Source organism: Myotis daubentonii, chromosome 1, assembly GCF_963259705.1.
Source record: "Myotis daubentonii chromosome 1, mMyoDau2.1, whole genome shotgun sequence".
Taxonomy (NCBI): domain Eukaryota; kingdom Metazoa; phylum Chordata; class Mammalia; order Chiroptera; family Vespertilionidae; genus Myotis; species Myotis daubentonii.
This window is the reverse complement of record NC_081840.1, coordinates 144,647,533-144,672,890: the sequence shown is the minus strand read 5'-3', so window position 1 is coordinate 144,672,890 and position 25,358 is coordinate 144,647,533. Positions and strand designations below refer to the sequence as shown.

Below are 25,358 nucleotides of genomic sequence, written 5' to 3'. Positions count from 1 at the left end.
ATATTTGTATAGCCAGGATTCCTACCTGGTCTATGATTTCAAAATTTATAGCTTTTAATACTTTTTTTTTCAGTGCATGTGGATTAGATTAAGATAGGAGTAAAGATGGCATTGTTACTTTTATGATAGTGATTTATCCCATGTAAGAAAAAATATTGATAGTACTTGATTTCATTAAATTAAGAAAATAAAAAATGACCAAGAAATTATGGATGACTCTGATTCTATAGATATCAACTATAAATTCCTTGATTGTTGACCTGAATTGATACTGGAACTCTCAGAAAGTAGATGAAGACAAAAGTGGACTATTGTGGACTCATTAAAGAAATAAAGGAGAATTGATTGGTGAAAAAAATAGAAACATTGCAAGTAATCTTGTAATTTTGAGTTTAAATTGGTTTGTGACAGGAACATTTATTTCAGAACTTTCTGTATGGTTAAAAATAAATTTTGGAAACTACTAGAATGTTCCCTCATATGGACAGTTGAACAAATTGTAGCTCATGAAAACCATGGAAAATTACATAGTCATTTAAAAGAAAGCATTAGATCTATGTCAATTGTCTGGGACAGAGTCCATGATTATAGTGAGGAGGAAAAGCAAGATGCAGAGATGAATACATAATATGATCCATTACCCAGGTCAGATTGTACAGAATCTGACATGGAGTTTAGACTTAGATATTTATTAGTGAGTGTTTTATAATCAACAACTTGGGAAGGAAGGGGGGACAGCAAGATTGGGCAGAGGGTGAATAAGGTGTGAAAAGACCCAGTGAGGAGGTCTAGAACCAGAATGGGCCATCAGGATGTCCCTGTATTGGGACAAAATGTCCAATAAGCCATATTCTGACCTCTATCAGTCACTTGATGTGGGCTGTACAGGAAGTGGGATGACCTTGGATGAGCTAGCTCTCTGCAGCTGAGGCAATCTCTGAACAAACCCAGCATTGAAAGCATCTACTGACAGCACTCCCAACTTCTGGTTTCTTCATTGAAGGAGAATCTGGGTGGTACTTCTATCCATCACAATACCTGAAACAAATTATGCCCAAACTCAAAAGGTGCAAACATATTTGTAAATGATTATATGTGCATGGAGAATAGTAGAATATAAACATTGGTTGTGGGAAAAGCAATTGAGCTGTGGGGAGTGCAGGTAATAAAAATAAAATAAAAAGTAAAAATATGAATAACAAAAAAGAAAATATAATATTTTATTTAGGTAAAATAAAAAAATATGTTTAAAATGTGCTTAGATCAAAGTATTACAGGATGGCCATCTAATAGTATTTATCTGGTTGTAACATTACCTTTCCATTGTGCTTCTTTATGCTATTTGAGTAAAAACAAATTATCTAGAAAATTTGAGAAATTATAAAGCTACTTAAAAATTAATAGCAAATTATGTGATGCTAGATATACTTAAAATTAGGCCTCAAGTTTTCAGAAAGTAGATTTCAAAAAGTTTAGGTCACATAGCAAGATACTCTAAAATTGATGGATTTAGTGGATTTGGAGTTTCAAAACCAGTCATAATCTTCAAAAGTAAAGTTAATAACTTAATTTCTTATGCAACATACATTTATTCAAATATTTATTTCTTTTTTAATCACCCAAGTATATATTTTTATTTATTTGAGAGAGAGAGACAGAGAGAGAGACAGAGAGAGAGAGAGAGAGAGAGAGAGAGAGAGAGAGAGAGAGACATTGATGTGTGAGAGAAACACGATCAATTGGTTGCCTCTTGTATGTGCCCCAACTGGGGATGGAACTGCAACCTAGATATGTGCCCTGACCGGGAATGGAATCTGCCACCTTTTGGTGTACAAGACAATTCTCCAACCAATGGAGCCACACAGCCAGGGCTATTCACATATTCCTTTGAGTGCTTCCAGTGAGCCAAGATCTGTTCTCAAATGTTGGGTTCCATATGAAAAGATGTCTGGCCTTGTGGATCTCACATCTTATAGGAAGAAAGAGAAAATAAACATGAAGAACAATAGGTGACTAAATTCTATGGCAAGTTAAAGTTGTTGAAGGTCAGTTTCCAGGGAAACAGGCTGTCATACTGTACGATTAGCATTCAGGAGTGTTTGCTCTTGTGAAGAACAGCTCAAGGGGTGGGGTGGACATTGGTAGAGGTGTGCAGGGGAAGTTGGGGAAAATAGGCACACAAGTAGACCAGAGTTGGCAACCATAGCTTAGAGGTGAAGGGACACTCACTGTGGCTCCTGTTGGAAGCATTCTCCCACTGGAAACATGTCCACTAGGTTAGTAGAATCTGTAGTTGAGGTATCTTGCTTATATTAACCTGAGATCCTATGAGTCCCATGCTGTCAGTGAGCCCAGTTATTAATAGTATCTTCTTCTGTCATCCCTGGCCTCTAGAGGACAGCCTCCATTGAACATGTCCTTAATGTCCATGCTCCTCTGACCAGCATGTTCCTTATTCCTTTGGTAAGTAGAATTTTTCTCTCATGGATCATAGGGGTCTGGCAGGGCTTCTGACCTACTTAATGTATCCACTCAGGCATGTCCACTTCTGTGAGCTTTCTGATTCCTCTACAACTCTAAGTGCAACAGTTCAGCACTTCCCCCTCACAGTGTGATCCATCACTCTCTCTAAGCTTCTGGGAACTATCCCAGCACCTTGCTTGCCCCCCCCCCCCCCGGGGGACTTTGCATGGATTTTTAAAGCCTATAACCTGGGACAATGCTATCGCAACAATGAACTCTCATTCATCCAGCATCCTCAGAACACCAGCCCATGTGTACTCTCCTGGATCCAGCCAATGTATATATTGGCAAGCTTTTCTTTAGATTACAATCCCTTTTCCACTCTAGCAGACTCAGCACTTCAGAGGGTTGGGTTGTAACTGAGACCTACTTATTGGCTTAGTAATGGGGTGAAGGGAGGGAGGAAAGTGGGGAGATATCCTGAGAAGAGTGTATTTGGTCTTGTAGGGAAGACACCTCGACCTAAGCTAGGCTAGCTGGATAATTAACAAGGAAGAGTGTGTTACTTTGACAGTCTCAAAGGGTTCGGGAGTATCTGGAGATTCAACATTTGGAAATTCTGCAACCCAAATATCCACATCCCGACCTTGGTGTAGCAGACTTTCAGGAGCAGAGGATTTCACTTTCTAAAGAACTCTACTCCTCTTTAATTAAATACTAAATCTTCACCTTTTGCTCTACAGTGGCCACAGGAGGCCCTCTGAGTTTCATACTTTACTTATATCGTGACTAATCACCCTTAGACTTTCCATGCCTCCAAGGTATCAATGCTCCTCAGAAATAGCCATCAAATTCCAAAGCCCTTAAAATGAGTTACTATTTCTGAAATTCTCAAACTTGTGAGAAGTTTTACCATCCAGTGGATTTCTTTTAATGGCTATCTGTTCTCAGTTTTGCTTCATTGAACATTTTAACAATTTCACCACAACCAGATGCCTGGACCTAACAATGTTTCATCTACCGTCACTGAGAAAATTTTTATTGCCATCTGGCTGGCAGGTGATCCGGCTCCAAACATCTCATCTTAGACTGCTTCCTAGAATCAATTCCAGTACAATTGTCATGGGACAAATTTTATGAGACTCTCATATTTATGTATAGAGGAATATTGGGTAGAGGTCCCAGGAACAAGAACTGTGAGTGATGAAAGAGGAAGAATTGGGCAGACGGAGAACTTGAACTGTGATGTAATTACTGCAAGGCACTCAGTTGATCCATAGGGAGTTCAGGAGTTTAGCTGGCCCTTCACAGTTGTCTCAACTTGAGCCATGGGGGACAGACCGTTCAGTAGGCCTCTTGAATTGACTAGGTGTTGTATGTGGGCTACACTCTCAGAAGAGACATCACCCTGAGTAAAGTTTCCCTTTTAATTGAGGTCAGTTGTTGGAGAGAAATTCAGCTTACGATCATAGTCACCAGGCCAAAAGAAAAAAGGGACTCCCTGAGGGGGTGAGGGTAAAATTTAGACAGTGCAGCATCTATAATAATAAAAGTGTAATGTGCTAATTAGATCGGACACCGTTTGGACGATCTTCCTGACAAAGCTGGGGCTGCCAGGGAAGCCCATCCCCAGTGCCAGAGGGGAGCCAGTGCCGGCAGCTGGGGGAAGGAAGGCCTGCTTTTGCACGAATTTCGTGCATCGGGCCTCTAGCATTTTAATAAAAAGATTGATGGATGTTATAGGGGAAAACAGAGAAATTATGTGAAGAAGATTAAAGTGCCTAAATTAATAACAAAAAGATAAGTGTAAAATACCAAAATACATGGAGATTAGACAACACACTTGTAAATAACAAATCAGTCAAAGAAGAAATTTCAAGAAAAAATGAAAATCATTCTGAACTAAATAAAAAGTAAAATGTAATTTGTCAACATGTGTAGTGTTCAGTGAAAGTAGTGCTTAGAGGGAAATTTATAGCATTAAATGCATATGTAAGAAAAGAAGAAATGTCTAAAATTTATAACCTAAGTTTCCACCTTAGAAAATGGATAATGTAAAGCAACTTAAACCCAAAGTAAATAGAAGAAAATAAATAATAAGAATTAGTATGAAATTCAAATAAATTGTAAACAAGTCAATAGACAATATAAAAAAAAAAAAAGTTTTTTTTAGAATGGTCAATAAAATGGATAAGGCTCTAGCCAGACTAACAACAACAACAAAAAAAGACACAAATTACTAATATTAGAAATGAAAGAAGAACATTATTACAGAGCCTATGGATATTGAAAGGATAATAAAAGAATACTATGAACAACTCTGCTTATCTTAAAATGTTTTTCACAAAGCAAAAACAGCATTCTTTGTAAGACTTTTAATTATATCATCTTCATTAATTTTACCACACTTACCATGCCAATCATTCACTCTTCATCAATCCAAGAACACATTTCCTCTCTTCTCCTCAGCAACTAAAAATCCACTGCAAAGGTATAAATTTATTCCATTTATGTTGAAGTATCAATATTGCTATCCACCACTTTAGCCTTCTCTAGCTTATTTAATTAAATTCATGTCAACACATATTCATTATTTAAAGTATTCCATATAGTCTGTTAAATCCTGGACTGCCCTCCTTATTTTCCTGAGTGAACATTTCAAATATTTACCACTGATTTTATATACTACATTTGCCCTCACTTTTACCAAATGATCCTCACCTCCTGCCTCAATGAAATAAAAGAAATAGTCAGAATTGAAATCTCTTTTTAATTCCAACTACACTATTTCAGAATTTGCCATTATATGCCTCCATTTCATCTCTTTACTTTTACTTATTATTCTTCCCTCTTCGCTCTTTTTTTTTTTTTATCAAGAGAAGATTGTTTTTATTCATTTCCAAGGCTAGTTCTATCATTTGGACTTCTGGTTTAATTCTTAAATTTCCATTGTTAACTTTATAATTATTCTTATTTATATATTCTATTTTGCTCACATTTATTCATGCATTTTTTTATGAATTTACTACTATATACCCTGCATTTAAATAGCTTTGAACAAAAGTGCCCTGATTCTTGTATAGCTTACCTTCTGTAAAGAGGAACAACTTTTAAAATATGTTCTTTATATACTGCTGGGTGTGAGAAATCCTATCAGGGAAAATTAAGCAGTGCATTAGTCAGAATTCTCTAGAGAAACAGATCAATAGGACAGGCACATATAGAAATAAGGAAGTGACTCATGCCATTATGGATGCTGAGAAGCCCCAAAATCTGCCACCTGCAAGCTGGAGACCCAGGAGAGCTGGTGGTGTACTGCCAGCCTCAGTCTGAAGGCCTGAGTACCAGAAAAATCCATGGTGTAAGAACCAGTCTAAGTCTGAAGGTTGATGTTCCAATTTGAAAACAATCATGAAGAGAGACTCGGTTCTCCCTTCCTCTGTCTTCTTGCTCTATTTGGGACCTCATCAGATTGGACAACGCTCACCCACTGAGGAGGCCAATCTGTTTTTACTCAGTGTAAAGATTCAAATGCTAATCTCATTCAGAAACACCCTCACAGACACAACCAGGGATGATCTTTAGCCACACGTCTGGGCACTCTGGCCCAGTCAGGCTGACACAAAAGTAAACATCCCAGTAGGAAAGGGAAATAGGCTTGCCAGTTGGTAAGGCAACATTTTAAAAAGTGGACAGGTAAGTCCTCACTGAGAACGACCTCTTGGTTTGAGTAAAAACTTGAAGGAAGGAAGTGAATAATACACGTGGATGTGGGGGAGGAAAGAGCAAGCCAGGCAGAGGGAACAGCACTGCCTAATCCTGAGGCAGAGCAAGCCTTAACTATTCCAGGAATAGCAAGGAGACTGGAGTGGCTGGGCATGGAGGAAATTACGTAGAAAGGTGAAAGGGAGCCAGATTACGTTGGCCTTTTCAGCCACGATAGATATTGGGCTTTCACACTGAGGGAAGCAGGGAACCACTGGGATTATCACACAGTGACATGAAAAACCTGATGTTTGTTTTAACAAGGTCACTGTAGCTACAGTGCTAATAGCCTGTAGGAGAGAAGGGGGAAGGAGGGGGTCAGTCATGAGGGACTGGAGGTGAGAGATGCTGGTGGTATCAACCAGAGTATTAGCAGCTGAGGTGGTAAAAAGCAGTCCTATTCTTGCTATGTTTTTATTGTAGAGCAAACAGGAATTACTAATAAATTAGATGTGGATTGTGAGATAAAAAAGAGTAAAGAATGACACTATAATTCCTAATCTGTGTAACTGGAGTTGTAGTTGCCATGAACTCAGGGTCAGTTTCAGTGGTGTTAGGAAGAGAGGTGTTCAATCTCGGATAATTTATGTAAAGTTTTCAAATATTTAGATGTAAAAGTCCTGATTGAAGTTTTGCATACTGGAGTCTTACGTATATAGATGCAATTTAAAGCCAGGAGATTGGATGAGTTTAGGAAGGGAGTGAGTATAGACAGATAAGTAAAAGAATTCTGAAGTCTAAACCTTAGGTCACATCAGTGGTTAGCAGGGCAGGTGGTAAATCAGGAGAGTGGTTTCCTAAAACGCATGTGAAGAGAATGTCAAATGCTGCAGATGGGTCAAATGAGGGGAAGACTGAAATTGATCTTTGGACATAACAAGGTACAAGTCATTGGAAATCTTGACAAGAACCTGATTGGAGTTAGTTCAATAAATAAAGGGGGGAGGGGAATGTGACATTGCATATACACTGTTCTTTCAAGAAATTTTGCTGTCAATGGAGTGGATGAGCTCTAGATAGAGGGGAGGAATGAGCTGAAATCGCAGAATCAAGAAAAGACGGTGGAGTAAGCAAGGAGCTTAAGTTGAATTTGCCAAAGATTAAAGAGAACTCCGAAGTCCTTTAGATAGATGATTTCAGAACAGAAGCAGATAACGCAGTGTGATGACATCAATATTAAAGCAGGGAAGGGGAGTGTTTGGGAGCACGAACTAATCTCTACGTGGCAGTGAAGAACAAGGATGAAGCTTTCCTATCATGGACAGGTGAGAGAGCTACAGGGCATTCAGTGCCTCTAAAGGAGCCACATTTCAGCAAGAAGCAAGAAGACAAAGGGAATTTTCAGAGCAGTTGCTGAGGACCTAAGGGCTTTGCTACTGATAAACAGTTTCAGGAACCAGGGAGATAGACACTGAAAGATAGATGTGCAGAGCTGTATGTACATGAGAGCATGGAATATGAGCTATGCCCTGGGAACCCAGGGATTCTGGTTGCAACCTCCGACAGTAGTGATGAAGTACATAAAGAGATGAGTCTTGACAATCTTGATGACCCTGGTGAGGAGGTGAGTGTTAGGAATTATGCAAAGATTAGAATCTATGGACCTCTCTACATCATCTTGATGGAGGTGTGGAGATCACAAAGGCGATGGTCTTAACTGAATAATTATCCACAATAACCATAAATCCTTTAACCTCTTTCTGAATGGCAGAGAATCCTTATTGCCATATGTGTTGGCTCCATTTGAGGGAAGCTCAAATATATAACAGACACCTCTAGTTTCTGAGTATTTTTTCAAATATCTATAATAATAAAAGTGTAATATACTAATTAGACCAGATAGCTGAACCCTTCCAGACGTCATTCCAGGATGAAGCTGTGGAGGTGGGGGTGTGGGCAGCGGTGGTTAGGGGTGATCAGGCAGGCAGGCGAGTGGTTAGGGGTGATCAAGCAGGCAGGTAAGAGGTTAGGGGTGATCAGGCAGGCAGGCAGAGTGGTTAGGGGCGATCAGGCAGGCAAGCAAGTGGTTAGGGGTGATCAGGCAGGTATGCAAATGGTTAGGGGCGATCAGGCAGGCAAGCGAGTGGTTAGGGGCGACCAGGCAGGCAGAGTGGTTAGGGACGATCAGGCAGGTATGCAAATGGCTAGGGGCGATCAGGCAGGCAGGTGAGCAGTTAGGGGTGATCAGGCAGGCAGGTGAGAGGTTAGGGGCATCAGGCAGGAAGTCAGAGTGGTTAGGAGCGATCAGGCAGGCAGGCAGGCAGGTGAGAGGTTAGGGGCGATCAGGCAGGCAGGTGAGTGGTTAGGGGCTATCAGGCAGGCCTGTGGGATCAGGCCTAAACCAGCAGTCGGACATCCACCAAGGTGTCCCGAATTGCAAGAGGGTGCAGGCCAGGCTGAGGGCCCCCCACCCCTGTGCACAAATTTCATGCACTGGGCCTCTAGTAAATAATAGTTTTCTATAAAATAAATAATAAAAATAACTTCAATTTTGGCATATGAATGAGCAGAATCTAATTGTGGGGTTGCACTCAGAGCAGTAATAGTAAAGGGAGTCTCCCATCTCTTCCTAAACCTATTAGTGGTGAAAATAAAACTACTCTGAATACAACCCTAAGATTGTCCCAAGCAGCGTCTTTGAGGCCTTTCTGAAACTTACAGCATTACTATTTCTGTAGAAAACTCAGCAGTTTAGGAATACTCTTTCTTTCAGGATTTCATGTCACTATCTCCTTTTCTGGTGGCTCTTTCTGACATACCTTCCTTGTCTTCTGAAGCTCATCTGTCCCCTAAGTAAAATGTAGGCATAACTAAAATTTTCTATTTGGTCTCCTTCCTCTTCCATTTTTCAGTAAAGATTTGAGACCTAAAAATGCTCTTAAGGTACAAAATCTCCTCCCTCCAAATCATCTCTAAGGTAAGTCAAAGGCACCTTTAAAAGAAAAAAACAAACAAACAAAAAACACCTGATAGTAAACATCCTGTGCTCAGAACATTTACTGCCTTTTTACTACTGAGCAAGACATTTTCCTCAACATAACGTTAAAGGTTACATGCATTTTGACTCAGTTCTTCTTCATGGGTCTCATTTCCCATCATTTTTTCTCTTCTTGGAGGTCCTCTATTGTAGCCACATTTAACACCCCATGGGGTCTGCTATACACTTCACTTGTGTTCCCTCAGCTTCTGCGTACACTAATTTCTTTTCACTCAATATTAATTCTGCTCTTCTCCATTTGTTAGTCTTTCTAGTACAGAGCGGACTTCTTTTGTGAGGTCTTTCTGAGGAGCATTCCAACCCTCTCACATGTCTAGTCCTTCCTGTTTTCTATCAGTACACTCTATTTACACTTCCAATATAGAAGTTTACAGAATCTGTGTTTTGTTACACTTTACCTATTCATATAAATTCTTGTTCAAAGAGAAGTGAGATAATTGTATTTAGATCTCCCCCCCCCCCTCTCTTGTTTTCTCCTTATCTGAGTACTCTTCAGATTATTAGTTTATCCAGGGCAGTTTGTCATTCCCTCAGTACTTCACACTGTGCTGTGCAGTAACTGGTATTTAGGAAACGTTTATTCATTTAAAATATTACAGGGAATAATCAGCCTGGAAAAGAAGAGTGCATGGCCACAGATGAATAGGAGATGGCAGTAGAATGTGAGTTCCACAAGGGTAAGGATTTTAAACTATTTTGTCTTTTGGGGGTGCTGTAAAAATTCATTGAATGAAAAATACTAACATAGGAAATTTCACACATATTCCAGCACTTAACCTTGAGCAATAGACAGGTGTTGTATGAAGGGTGGAGTTTGTCACATCCCAATTCAAATGCATTTTTGAGAAACGGTGGCTATTTTCTCACAGTCAACCTTTAAAAAATCTGAACAGATATAAAGGAGAAAAATGTTTACCCAAGTAAAATGTTACAAAAAATTAGTCATTCTTCCTTTTACCAAAAGTTTTGATTTAAGGAATGCTTATACTCCTTAATTCCATTCCATTTTTAAAATCAATCACTTTTGTACTGAATATTTTTAAATGAATATGACACTTTGCATGAATTCCATAAATAAACAAAACGTGCACAGCTTTGTTTATGTTAGGAACCTTCTGCTAAGTGTAGCTTCTATTTATTTACTTTAAAATTATGCCAGATTTCTGCAAATTTGAGTCAGTTTGAGGGTCAATTGAAATTTTAAAGACTGGCTATTTACTTTGCTTCTGATACTTTGCAAATACGTTAAAGTAATAGTTTTAAGGGCCAACAGAAGGTCTGAGGAAATTATTCATGATGGATTTAATTATGGAAATAGAGGTGCCATATTATAAAATTTTTTACCATTTCTTGTAATTTAATTTGGCTTAACTTCCTCATTCTCTTTGCTTTCTTTTCATAGCCACAGTTTTTAGTTCCATCCCATGTATCTCCAGCTTAGATATTTCTTGATTTGTGTATCACAGCACAGAAGTTCTTAGATTACTAACTAAGAGGATTCATTAAAGAAAGGTTGATAAATCAAAACTTTGCCCAGAAAGTCATATTACTATAAACAAGCTATACTTAAAGATATTCCTAACAGATTATAAATCACTAATTCATTCATGATAAAGCGCTGGCATCCATAAACTGGCTTCCTTTTATCATGCATAATCTGGCAAAATCCATGAGATTTCGGGCTGGTTAGCTTTTCTGAGAGAGGAGAAATGAGGTAATGAAGTTATACATAAGGACAACAGACACTGATGCTAGTCTGACCAACATCCATCCGACCCCACTACCTCCTCTTTCTCTTTCTCAATCAAACTATGATTATGTTCAGATATTTCTCATCTTCCACCCTGTCATGTGCTTCAGGATGATCTCATCTGTAGCTCCAGGAACAGCAGAAACTTATAAGACCAAGTCAATCTCATTCTCTTTGAGAGTGGTGGGTTTCGGTGTGGCATGTGACCTAATTTTGGCTAATGAGGTCTCAGTGGAAGTGAGCCTCAGTGCTTGTGGGAGATTTTATGACTCTAAAGATAAAGACACAAAACGACAGCCCTTTTTTCTTCTTGAATGCGTTTTATGCCTGGATGTGATGACTGGAACAGTAACTTCGAGAGAAACCTGCCTGAGGGGAGAGCCAAAAATGATGGGGGTAAGTGAGAGGAGAGATGGGAAGAACCTGCACCACACTTGACATACTGAACCACAGATTGCTCCCTGCCTGGAGCCTACCCGAACTGGGACTCATCATTTAAGCCAGCTTCAGTAACTTTCTCTTACATGTAGTCAGTACAAATCTCATGTTCTTCCTTCTCCCTACAGTTGAAGAATAAAGTTATATTATGTTTTGCATAAGGAACACATATACATATCTGGATTTCTTTGGTAAATCAATTAGTGGTCAGTAAAATATCTAGATATTAGCTCTCGTTGGACATAGTTCAAATTTTGGACTTTTGGTAAAAAAAAAAAAAAAGGTGTAAACCAATTAGTGCTGTCACTGGGTAACAAAATTGTTTCTTTTTTTACTAATATAAGGTAGCCAAAATTACATGAATAGAATGGCTTTAAAAATAGAAATGCTGGAAAGGCTATCAAATCATCATGTATTTTGAAAGAGCCAAGTTACAAATAGGCAAAAACAACGGCTCTTTCAAGCAAGGCTACCATTATAAAATTTTAGCAGTTAACAGAAAAAGACTAGTGTGTGAACAATGGCTCCTTCTTTCAAAGAGCAGGTGTCCCCAAAGAAAGAAATATAATATTATTATAATTATCCAATATACATTACTCTTTCAGTCATTTTGTTCATTTTCAACTAAAAGTAGTCTGTTTCAGCTGTACTGAGTTAGCACAATTAAAATCCTCATATTATTTACACCTTATTTGAAAAGTAGTTTGTATTGTAATGTGTTTTAATAAAAAAAAAAGGGTCTACAAGAAAAGGGTAAAGATAAAATTGAAAATGATTTTTAAGCTTAATCTAGATATAGTCTAAAGGGATATCATTCCAGAGATGGGATGCTAATTTCTTAATTCTAATTAAGGTGGCTGTGACATTCAGTGCTCTAATTAATTGACTTATCGTTGGTTGGAATACCAACCAGGCCATTTCTGGTCCCTAGAATGCTTTGTGCAAATTAGACCCAACAGAACATGTCTTGGCAAGCAGAGCAATGGGCTGGATTCCAGCCCCTACTTGTCCATTTGGCCAGGCATTGTTGTGCAGTGAAGAGCTAACACAAATGTACTCAGAGGCCCTGAGTTGCAAATTGCAATGCTTAGGTGGATAAAGGTAAGATAATAGGGAGCGCTAGGAATGCTGGCAAATGAAAGACCTCCATTGCTAATGTAGCTCTAGCTACTATATCCAGGAGGGAAGATAGTGAGTTAAATCTCCCAATTTTTGAAAGAGGTTAGAAGTCAAATGCACTATGTTTAATACCATGGACCCAGACAAAAGATGTTTGAGGCCCAATGTCAAATGTGGACTGCAGTTTGTTGACTCGGACTTAAAGAGAAATGCAAAGCCACAGCTGCTTGCTTGCATACTGAAGTTAATCCTGATCTTGTTGAATTCAGGAATGCTTGAGACCCTGGGGGTGATGGTGAAACTGAGAGAGGTGAGGTAGAGGTCATATTTTTCATCCAAGGTGAGTCTCAAGAAGGAAATCCATAGATACAGACATGGAAGGAAGTGAAAAAAGCAATACATGTGATATTAACTCTGGAGAAGAAAGGAGTGTGTAAAACTAAGTACCATGTGGGGAGGAGGGAGTTTTGATTTTCAGGTAGTTTGCCTTTTATAGTACTGTTCTACTAAATAGCTCCAACACTTTGCTAACATTAATTAAACCTCGCAAACCCTGTGAGGTAGGTAATTACTATAATTAAACTGATATTCCAGATCAGTAAAATGAGACTTAAAATGCCCAAGGTCATAGTGAGATTGTGTGGCCCAGTTTGGCCGACAATCTACATGTTCTTACTCCCTTAGAAAAGGCTTTTCTAGCTCTCTTCCAATCAGGATAAATAAACTTGATCATTGAGAAAAACTACAAAATTGATTAAGGAAGCTTAAAATAAAATAAAAAACACTAAATGAATAATCCCTATTCCAAAAACATATATAATATGCAGATTCAATTAATTGCATTTATTTAAAATATTTTTATTTAAATTGCTGTTTTAGGTAAATGCACCGGTAAATCAAGAAATCAAAGCACGTAAAGCATTCTCCATATTACACAACAGCATAGAAAAGACTGACATTGGTTTGGAAAAAGAACACAACAGACAGACAGAAGGAACTCTTCTTGTTGCTATAACTACGGCATAACAAAGGTCAGCACGGGGAGGAAAAAAAAAAGCAAAAACTCTCCCTAGATTGAACGTTAACAACTCAGGGATATTATCCTCAATTCTTCCTCTTAACAAAGAAAGATAATAATCCTTTATTTTTAAAAGGGTTAATTGAAGATAAACAATGGAAACATGCCTTTTAAAAAATCATGCACAAAGTGGGTTTGATTTGGAATAGAATATTGTGTGAGTTAATACCAGAAACTCATGCTTTCTTAAAGGCAGAGATCCAGATGACATTGGAAGTCAAATCTCAAGTTCAGAAGAAAAATCACAGACATTTTATAAAAACTTTCTTTATTGTATTTTAAAATAATGAATTCAAAATGATGATTTCAATGAGCATTTTTAATAGAAAATAGTTTAAATTTAAAGTTTTACAGAGCTTAAAATGAATGACTTTTATAAGCCTAGATTTATGTCTTTAAAGGGGGGATTTTAGAAATAACTGCATTGTTAAGTTCTTGGAGATGTGTTGTTTCTTTGTTTTGAATAATTGGGCAAATTTCTGTCTGGTAATTTGAAGACCCAGAAGCATATTTACAAAATGTCCAGTTTCCGCTTACAAGTTAATTTTAACTGAAGTCCACCTCTCTCCTTTGAGCTAAGGAAAACTTTAGTTAGCTGAGTTATTGGTGTTGAGGTTTTGACTGCAAATAAGGAGAGGGATTGCAAGAGGGGACTCCGTTACTTGCTTTCCAGTGTTCAGTCAATCCCATCAGATAAGACTTTGTGCAGAGAGAATGGCTGAAAGCAGAAGGGTCCGAAGCTGGCACATTCTGGGCTGCGATCCGGTAATGGTTGTGACACTGGGTACTTATGGACAGAGCTGCAAGAAGTGTTTTCTGGTCAGCTCATAATTGCCAATGTTTCACAAAGTTTCCAAACTCCATATTACTGCATCACTTATCTCTCTTAAGAGAGACACTTTCAGGGAAGCACACAGGTAGCTCCACGCCTAAGGCATATTTTCCTGGGATAAAGGTCAATGACTGATGCCCTCATACTGCCATGCAGAGGAAATGAAAGACCCTAAAGAGCAACTTGGGGTTTAAATGGCAAATATGTGTTTAGATCTGTTAGTGCCTGGAAGCTATTTGCTATGACTTGGTGTTTTATACCAAAATTGATGCATTATTTCCTCCATGAGGAAATACTTTGAAAAAAGCCAGAATGTTATTGCTTGAGCTTTCTAATAATCCAATGAACAAAGCATACCAAGTATATATGGTAATATGCAAGGAAGCCCATAGTTCATCAAAGCCTAACTAAGTTCGGGACCCTGTGGAAGAAGTGTTCTTCTGGAGCCTTACCTTTCTTACTTTCTTCCATTGTTACTTCCCTGTATGGGTTTCTGTGTATGGAGATAATTGCCAGGGAATACCACAGATATAATTTTATAGAAATGAGAATTTATATAATGAGGAGAAATGCCATGAAGCAATAAGAGTGGGCCTTGACCAAATTAGGTCTTGTGAAGAACAATTCTAAAATTAATACCCAAGATAGTATTTGGTACTTATCTGTCTAGTGTCCAAAGTGTATGTAAAAACAAGGGAATATGTATACTTGATGAATATAGTTAATTTGAATATGGTGCTAATGAGGCCCAGGTAATGGGTTTAACCCTGTGAACCCATTCATTATCATTATCCTCAATAGTCGCAGATTTTATACTTAGCAGTGGCTAGCCATTCCATAAATACATCTTGTTAGTCATTTGAAAAACAAGGTGAGAGACTGTAGATAGCTTAAGACAAATTTATTATTGCTGGGGGAAAAAAACTCAAAGCACATGACCTGATGTTGGCAGGTTAAGAGTGGCAGCTTCGAATATGAAGGTCAGCATTATAATAATGATGTATCAATATTTAATTAAAAGTGGAAGAAAATAACAGGTGTGCAGAATATTGATTTTAAGAACTAATTTCATCAAATTCCTCCTAAGTCACCAAGGGAACTCTGAAAGTGTTTTTTTTTTTTAAATGCTCAGTTAAAGAATTTGAAAATATTATTTCATTATAACATAATAATTCATTATAAGCAAGAGTTTTATGTAAATAACAGTACCTTCATCTTAGCTTATGGTTATTATTAAAAATACATTTCTCATCTGGTTATGGTAAGATGAATGATGTTTTCTGGAAGAAGTGGACCTGCTGAAATAGAGAATTCTTTCAAGGTATAATAGGAGATGAGATTCAAAAGATGCGGCCAATTGGAGAAGGGCTCTGAATGCCCTTTTATGAATTTTGCATTTTTATCTTACAAACAAAGAGAAACTTACTTCCACATGTTATGTATTGTGTGCTGCAGTCTTGGGAACCTGTCATGTGCTAGGCAATGTATGGGGAAGGACACAGCTGAATAAAACACAATCCCTGATGTCAAGGATCTCACATTCTGGTAAAGAAGACAGATAAATAAAAATCCCGGGAAGCTACAGTTAAAGAAGAGTTAAAAAAATTACTCCCTATTTGTCTTAGTGGCATATTCCTTCTATGAATGGTTTGCTTATTATATTTTTACCAGTGTGAATTACTGTGGAAAGAGGCAGTCTTCGGACTATAAACATGATATAATATCACATATGTAATTTTATAGAAATGAGGTGGTTTCTAGGATGCTAGGTGAGAGGGCTCCACAAACCTTTCCTAACCTGTATGTTTTTCTTAAAAAAAAAAAAATGTGACTAATAGGGAATACCTTATTGGTGGGGAAGGGACAGTTAAAGATAACCTCTGCTAATGCCTAAGATTTATCTCTAAGTCCACTTATTTTAGACTTATGGTATTTTCTCTGCTTCTGTTATTTCTGCCGTCTTTATTCTTTAGCAAATTCTTGTTTGAATATTCTAACCGTAGCTTGGCTCTCCTATAGGTATTTAAGAAAGCATAATTTGTTCATCGTTGCCAAACTTTCCCCAAAGTCATTAAGACTGCTATTAGTGGTAATCTCTAAGGGTGGTAATCAGCAAACATGCACCCATGGGAAGAGGAATCTCCAGGTAGGTTCCGGGCTGTGTGGTCTACTTAACCTCTTCAGCAGGTTCTTCTTCTTCCACTATTACTCTGTGGGGGGCGGTGCCAGCTGTTCTCCAAAATGATTCCTCTACTCCACAGGCATAGAGTTTCAACTAGGAAGTGTCTGCCCAGCGATCTCTGCAACTAGCTGTGGCACATGACTCTTTTTGACAATTGCATGTGAGCTGCCGGGCTGTGGGTCACTTCAAGACCATGCTCTTTAGGAAGGGATCTTGCCTCCTTCTTGCCCTTCTGCTTCCCAGATGGAGTTGATAAGCACTCCCTTGGGGATAATAAAGTCCCAAGATGGAAGGAAACTAGATCCATGAATCACTGGTAGAGAATAGCCACCCTTTGATCTGAAATTCCCACCCTGGGTTGTTACATGGAAAAAATATACTTCTCTAGCTTTTGCAGTGATACTTTTTCCAATCTATTTGTAACAATAAGTAAGCTACCTTTTTACAGAATCTAGGATACTGACAATGATATTGATCGTGGCCATTATGGAAAGCAGCAGTGCATTAAAAACAGCACCACACAATATTTCTGCAAAGTATGGGATACTTTTTCAGGCGCTACTCCATTTGGAATTTTTTATTCCCACATGAAGATATCAATGAAGCTCCTGTACTGCTATTTCAGATCTCAAAACACATAAATGAGGGGAACAGCGCAAACCACTTCCAGGCATTAGAAGCTGTAGCAGGCATTTTGCAGAGGGAACAAACCTTAACTTTTAGTACTTTATAGAACTGTGGATTCTGAAGGAGAGTTGGTGGAGGACTAAGTGTTCTCAGCAATTGTTATAAAAACCTTGACACTCAACCTGGAGAAGACAACATAGGCCATGGAGTAATGTGAGACATAGCAGATATGCAAGTGGCAAAATTAGTATTAAAATTAAAAAGAAAGGTATGAGGCAGACTAGAAAATTGATGTTTCCCTTTATCACACTGGCTAAGGATCAATTCCTCAGAGGCAAGGCAATGGATGTTATAGCAGAGCTATGATGTATTGTTTATATAATATGTTCTCTATGTTCAATTAATATATTAATGAGGGGGTCTGTGATCATAATTAAAAGTATGGCTCTAGGATGCTGAGAGGTTTTTTGATTAATTAATTATTGATAGTGAGACTAGGGTAGAGGTTATAAGCATAAGGCTTTGGAGATACATGGGATTGAGTACAAATTTTAGCCTTATTACATACTAACTTTATGACCCAATCTAGGTTATCTAATTTTTATGGGTCTCAATTTTCCATAATTTTCCATCTAATTTCTATAGGCCTATTGTTTCCAATGAAAATTGTAACTACCTCATAGGGTTATTGCAAAGATACAATAAAACATCAGATTACTCAGTACAGTGTCTGACACATATGGATTACGAATAGTTGTTCTAATTATTAAGTCTAAATGTTCTGTAGTATTTCCTTTATAAGCTGGAAAATACAATTCTTTGGAATTAAGACCTTATTTTCTCTCATTTGTTTAAGGTTTCATTTTGAAAGTAAGCTTGAAACATTCTGAAAAAGGCAAGCAAATATGGCATGAGAAAGCATGATGTCTTTATTTGCTTCAAACACTGTTTTATTTATAAACTTCAAAACTTCTACCATTGGACTGACATTTTATTTTCAAAAGATGTTTAAGACTCTATCATCTTCCTCGTATGTTTTCACTCATTAAAAATTGCTTATATTTTGCTGGCAAATTTTCTGTGATGCTTAGCTCAAAAAAATTTCAAATGGGAAATTTATTTCCTTGCTTTTACAAGGCATTAACAAAGTATAAAAAGTTATTAATGAACTTAATTACGAAGCACCAGTTATTTTTGTCTATAAATGCCAAATATGCGGTTTGATTGATTTTATAACCAAACTTATTCTATGTTTAAAAAGTGACAACACATGCATCTTAATCATTGAGCCACAAACAATATGTCCCCTATTACCATAGTGGCCCACTCTTGAAATAGCACCTGCATTGCTGCACACCACAGTTCTGAACATCTTATCAATAATCAATCCTCTATAGTTGGCAGAATCTTGACATGGTCAAGGTCAACCTTTGGATAATTCAAATACAAAATGGTATAAAATGTCTTTTCAGCATTTTGTTATTATACAAGAAACAACTTATTATGAAATTTGCTTTCTTCTCTGAAACTATACTACTGCATTATTTTAGAATATAGAGCTTTAATTTTAATACAAAACTTTTACTCTGCTTTATAATGCCATTTCTAACAATCTGAACTTTTTCCTTTCCTACGTCTGTAGCTTATCATTAGCTAAAAAACGTATCATTAACATTTGATATTATCAAAATGTATGAAAAATTCATATTTTTATATCTTACTGCATAAGGATTTCCACAAGAAGCATGCTTTATTTCAATAGCAGAATAGCATGCATCCAGAATATCTTTTTCTTTAAGTCGGCAGTGAAGAAGTTAATGCATAGCTGCATTTATGAGTTTTATTTATAGTTGACCTGTGGTAAAAAGATTTATCTTTCAATTAATAAACTACGTTTCTCAAGTGTCAAGAAGTCATACTAGTATAAAGTAGATTAATGTAGAAGTAGTTTTTGTTTAAGTAAAGTTTGGAATTTTAAAAAAGGGGCAGTAAGTTAAAAATCATATTTAATCATATGGAATAGCAAAAGAAGAGGGCTGGAAGGGAGAGTGGAAAGGGGTGGGAGGGGGGAGAGAGAGGGGAGGGAGGGAGAGAGAGAGAGAGAGAGAGAGAGAGAGAGAGAGAGAGAGAGAGGCGGTGTGGAAAGGGAGAGAGAAGAAAGATTGAGATTGATTTTGAGACGGTCAAGCATCACATCACCATTTTTTTTTTTCTGGATTCTGGTACAATAATATTCAAAAAAGACCTTCTAGAACACCGGTCCGTTTTCCCTTACTTTAAAATCCTGAATGATACTCTTTTGTAAAAGTCTTCTGGGTGCACCAGAAAATTACTTAAAAGCCACGGGCTAAGGTGCTAAGAGCATTCTTCAAACACGACCTCCCCTCTGTTTCTCGCACCTCTCCACCCCCCGCAGCCAGCAAAGCCCGGCAAGTTTATTTACACACACACCCCCGCACCCGCACCCGCACACACGCTCCCCACGCCCGAGGGGGCGGGAGCGCCCTCCCCCATCCCCTCCGCACAATTATCTCCGACAGCAAAGGAAAATAATCAACAGCCCTGTGTGCTGGCGGCGGGGCCCGAGCCGGCGCGGAGGGAGGGCGGGCGGCGGGAGCGGCGGGCGAGCCAGGAAACGTGGCGGGGCGGCCGCGGAGAGGATTTGTGCGGGGAGCGCGGCCGCGTGCGCTCTTGTTCCCCGTGTAATTCGCAGCCAATCATCGGGGGGTGTCCGCGTCCCCGCGCCTCCTCACCTCCGCGCCCAGCGCCCCCGCCCCTGCCCCCGCCTCCTCTCCGCGCTCCCCTCCCCCAGCAACCACACAGGCACACGCACACACACACAAACAGAGAGAGAAGGGGGGGCAGGGTGAGAGAGAGAGAGGAGAGAGAGAGAGCGAGGAGAGACTCCCCGGCTCCCTCCCTCCCTCGCACACAGCGACTGGAGACGGACGGAGAGCAACGCGCTGGGAGAGACCACCGAGAACAGCCCCGCGCTCTCACACATACACGCACACTCCGCTCTTTCCTCTCCCCCCACCTCCTCCTCCTTCCACCCCCACCACTAACACCATCTCCTCCTCCTGCTCTCTGCAACAAGAAAAAAAAAAAAGCCATTTACAGGTATTTTTTTTTTTGATCCGCATATTTATTTATCCCCCCTCCCCAACAGTTTGTTTACAAGTATTAAAGTTGTAATTGGGAGCTGCCAAGACACATCTGGATTTGTGTTTCTTTGTGTTAGGGGTGATGTGCAACTAATTAAAGGCAGACTGGCAGCGTCTGCAAATTCTAAGGCTCCCCAAATAAAAAGAGACTGGTAAGTGATTGTTCTTTCTCTTTCTCTGGCTTTTTTTTTTTTTTTTTTCCCTCTCTCTCTCTCCTCTCTCTCTTAAATGTGTGCTGTCCGTTGGGATTGTAAAAGTAGATTATTAATGCTGGACTCCAGCTATAAAAGGCGTCGCTGTATTAATTTATTAATTAATCTGCACCCGCCCCTCCTCCTGAATGTTAAATATGACCTTTGATCTCTATGTCTCTGCTAGACCAGACCTACAATATTAGACATGTACAGTCACATTGTTTGAAGGCAAAACAGGCTCATGAAGTGTGGATGTCTAATGTAGCTTTGGAATAGGACTAGAGTTATCTGTGTGTTTTATTTTGCTTTTTTAAAGAAAATCCAAACAATAGCTGCGGTTTAGGTACCTTGTTCATGCTCCAGCGAGGCATTGATTAAACAATAATGACCTGGATCCTGGGCACAGTCCTTTTCTACAGTTTCTGGTGGCATTAAACCTTGAGGGAGGAAGGGGGAGGTGATGGCAATAAGAAAAGCAAGGGAAGCTTCTGTTTGGAAACACCACTCTAATACTCTGGAAAATAAAGGCTATTAAATTATGTCTTTATGTGGAACAAGGTCGAAAAGACTAAAAGGTTGAAAATTTTCCCTCCACTCAATGCGATGCTATCTAATGCATGGTTGGCATAACTAGTTTTTACTGAGTAGCAGTTATTATGGTCTTGGAGTTATAATGTGATTCGCAGGAACTGAAGCTATATGCATATTCTTGCTGTGTCTTCCCCCACCCCCTTCCAGGCATCAAGAATATTTAGCCAGGAGCATTTTGGGGTACCCTTTGTATTGCCATGAGAGCTCTGAAGGGAACAATTTTTCCTAATGCGAAACCACAGAGGTGGTTCCTGAGTGATTAGGGACTTGCTGTGATTGAAAGATGCCTGCTATCTTCTAATCCAGCCTGGGGTGAGGTTCCTTATCTTGATTTACTTTGCCTAATAGGGATTTGTTTACATAAACCCCTCTTTTTAGGGCACCTCATCAGCAGGTCTTGAAGTTTTTGCACTTGGAGTTTGGGCAGAAATGGTTCATTAATCTAATTATAAGCATAATTACTATAATTGATATGCATTTTGAACTGAATGTATGAGCCTGAGACTACTGGGCCCCATTTAGAATTCCCTAAACTCCACATTCTAGACCAATATGTGGGCTTCAAAAGATGTCACAAAAAGATATTCTGGCCTAAAAAAATTATAATCTGGAAACAAAGAAACTGTATTTTTAGGTTAATATACACTTTTTGTCTTTGCTTTTCTTCTTAAAAGGCTGTGGTGTACCTCTCCCTTTGGAATAAACAACTAAAATACCTCTTCCTAAAGCAAAATAATGGTTTGTAAGCAAAGAGATGAATGCAAATATCCAGTTAACATTAAACTTTCCCCTTAAAAGGAGCAAAAGAAAAACATAATTTTGATGGTTATTTCTTCAGGTAAACAACACCTTAAGAGACACCCCTCTTCCCCAATTTACTTAATGTAAAAACCAGTGACTGTGAGAGATTTAAAAACATTTTTTTTTTAAGTCCCATGCTTTCTTCTTGGGAAGAGATAGGAACCTCCATTAGGAATTATTGGAAATATTCTTATGGAGGCTGCAGGCACTTGGTAAAAACCTGTGACATTATTTGTGTTACTTAAAAAAAAAAATTTTTTTAATCGAGTCCATCTTTCTTTTCTTTCTTTGAAACAAGTAGAACACCACCCTCTTACCCCCACCAAGCCCCACCACCAAATGGCTTGTACAATTGAGACCTGTCCTTGGTCCTTTGAATTAAGACCCTAACAGAGCCAGCTGTGCTGGGATTCAAACTAATGACCGCAGACACAGAAGGACACTGTGGCAGCTGGTAGTGCTTTCCCCCCTGCCTCTTTAGTTCAGATTGTATGTGGGCAGCCTCCTAGCTCTCAGTTGTATTGTGTTTGCTTACAGTTTATACTCGGCTGTATTGTAGACTTTCTCCGTACTTCATTTGCTAATTTCCTGTTCGTTTTCCTCGTAGAGCCATTGCTGTTTTCTACTTTACAGCATTTGCATGCCCAGGCAGCACTTGTTCACACATTTCATAATGTTTAAATGCCCTCTGCTTCTAGGTAGTATCGCCCTCCCACCCCTGATTTGCATGTCTTTAGCACTCCAATTGCCCTTTTCCCTCGGCATTTGTCACCCCCGTCTCTCCCCTTTCCTTGGGTATCTAGGCTATTAATACATTTTCTCAGGAGGGTTATAAGAATAGCGGGGAGGAGCTGTGGTGTGCTGGAGGGAGGGAGGGAGAGAGGGAGAGAGCGCGGTTGGGAAGCGGGGGTGGGGGGGTGGGGGGGTCATGTCTTGATGATTGTTATGCAAACGACCTGACGGAGAATGTGGGAGCTTTCGGTGTCTGTGGCGGAATAGTGAGGGAGGCTGTTTATTTATTTTTAATCTTTTTCCTCGTGCAGCTCGTTGGAATGACTTTCTTTATTTTAGTTGTAACAGTTGGAGGATAATGCAAAGGAAGACGCTGCCTGGGAATTCACCGTCTGTGGAAATGCGCCCCAGAGAGGAATAAAGCAGTCCTCACCTTGCTCTCCCCACCCGGACCCGCCTTCCCCTCCCGCCTCGACCCCCACCCCGACACCACCATCACCCCCTTCCCTCCCCCTCACCTCTCCCCCTTTCCCACCCCGGTGTCGGACCAGGCGGTCCCCACTTCCACCCTGCACCCCTTCTTCCCCCCCTGCACCATGAACACCAATGTCTGCGTGGAGCCCGGGCCGAGCCCGGAGGCCCCGGGCTTGCCCAAGGAGAGCCACCTGCCCGAGGGGGCCCTGAACAGCCTTGTGGATTACAACTCGGAGATGGAGCGCTACCGCTCCTTCGCCACCTCCTTCTACAAGACCAACGGGGGCGCCTTCCCGCAGGCGGCCAAGATCGCGCGCATCACCACCCCCATCTTCCCCAGCAGCGCCGCCGCCGCCGCGGCCGCCGCGCGCATCGGCATGTCCCCCTGGAACTGCGACAACGCGGCCACCGCCGCCGCCGCCACCGCCATGCTCTGGGGCAGCGGCGGGGGCGGGGGCGGCGGCGGGGGCGGGGGCGGCGGGGGCGGCGGCGGGGGAGGCGGGGGCGGCAGGAAATCCTCCTCCGCCGCCGCCTCCTCCTCCGCCTCCTCCTCGGCGATCCTCCCCGCCGGCGGCGGCGGCGGCGGTGGTGGCGGCGGCGGCGGCGGCGGCGGCGGCGGAGGCGGCGGCGGCGGCGGCGGCGGCGGCAGCAGGACCAGCATGCACCACCGAAACGACTCCCAGAGGCTGGGGAAAGCTGGCTGCCCGCCAGAGCCGTCGTTGCAAATGGCAAATACTAATTTCCTCTCCACCTTATCCCCCGAACACTGCAGACCTTTGGCGGGGGAATGCATGAACAAGCTCAAATGCGGCGCTGCTGAAGCAGAGATAATGAATCTCCCCGAGCGCGTGGGGACTTTTTCCGCTATCCCGGCTTTAGGGGGCATCTCATTACCTCCAGGGGTCATCGTCATGACAGCCCTTCACTCCCCCGCAGCAGCCTCAGCAGCCGTCACAGACAGTGCGTTTCAAATTGCCAATCTGGCAGACTGCCCGCAGAATCACTCCTCCTCCTCCTCGTCCTCCTCGGGGGGAGCTGGCGGAGCCAACCCGGCCAAGAAGAAGAGGAAAAGGTGTGGGGTCTGCGTGCCCTGCAAGAGGCTCATCAACTGTGGCGTCTGCAGCAGTTGCAGGAACCGCAAAACGGGACACCAGATCTGCAAATTTAGAAAATGTGAAGAGCTAAAGAAAAAACCTGGCACTTCGCTAGAGGTCAGAGGAGATGATTTCTTGTTTCCCAGTCTACCCCCCTCTCTCCTTTCTCCCCTCTCCTCTCCCCTTCAGGGCTTCTTGTCTGGCTTCAAGATGCAGTACCCCTTTCCCGAAGCTTCATTCAGGCTGTGAGATGCCATTGTAGGTGGTGTGCGGAGGGCACAGCGTCTCCCACCGCCTCCCCAGCTGCACTTCCTGTGGAACCGCCCTCCAGATGGGAAGGGCGTCCCTCCTTTTTATCTCTGGGGGAAACCTAATGTAATTGGTTTGAAAAATCAGAAGTTTCACATTCAGGATGGTAAAACATTTTCCTTGGTGGTTAAAATGCCCCCTCCCCTTCTAATTATTTTTGAAAGCATCTCAGCCCAAAGGATTGGACACATCACATTCCATATACTTTTATTGGCTAAGAGAGGCTTACTAGTGGCCCAATTATAACAGTGAGGACCCAGTTTGTGGCACACAAGCCTATGTGCCCATTGAAACACACACACACACACACACACACACACACACACACACACGCGCGCGCGCACAGGAATCATGGAAGCTGAAATACTTGGATTCTAAAGGGGATTTTCTACCAGCTTCCAGAATAGTTTTTTTCTTCAACATGTTTCCCATTTTATTTTCTGCAGATCTAGTATTTTTTTTTTTTTTGAGAAATCAGAAATAGTATGGAAAGCTGAATGCCACCTGCAGTTTTTAAAGAGATGTTAATTTAGAATAAAGGAACACAATTAGTTCATTAATACAAGTGATCCTAATTTTATTTAAGAATTGTTTTACATAGTTTCAGAAAGAACTCAGTTACCAAAAGATACATGCTTTGGGCTCTGCATTGGACAAAGTAACCATTTTGTGGTCACAGAATTGTTCTATACACAAGCACAGTTTTGGTTGATACCTTATGTGGTCTATAACAGTTTCCTTTTCCTA

The 25,358-nt window shown here is 40.5% G+C and overlaps 1 protein-coding gene and 1 long non-coding RNA gene across 2 annotated transcripts in view; one reads left to right on the top strand and one right to left on the bottom strand.

Moving 5' to 3' along the window:
- Positions 1-265: 265 nt before the first annotated feature.
- Positions 266-24,185, bottom strand: LOC132214368 (uncharacterized). Its single transcript, XR_009448269.1, has 3 exons — positions 24,103-24,185; positions 4,876-4,946; positions 266-1,038 (listed from the first exon to the last, which is right to left on the bottom strand). It is a non-coding gene; the product is annotated as an uncharacterized LOC132214368 (long non-coding RNA).
- The window catches only part of CXXC4 (CXXC finger protein 4), a 28,229-nt gene continuing 22,882 nt past the window's right edge, over positions 20,012-25,358 (top strand). The window contains exons 1-3 of the mRNA XM_059661518.1: positions 20,012-20,372; positions 20,494-20,568; positions 23,074-24,419. Coding sequence (XP_059517501.1) covers positions 23,331-24,419 — 1,089 coding nt within the window. The 5' untranslated portion in view covers positions 20,012-20,372; positions 20,494-20,568; positions 23,074-23,330. The remainder of the gene's footprint in view (positions 20,373-20,493; positions 20,569-23,073; positions 24,420-25,358) is intronic.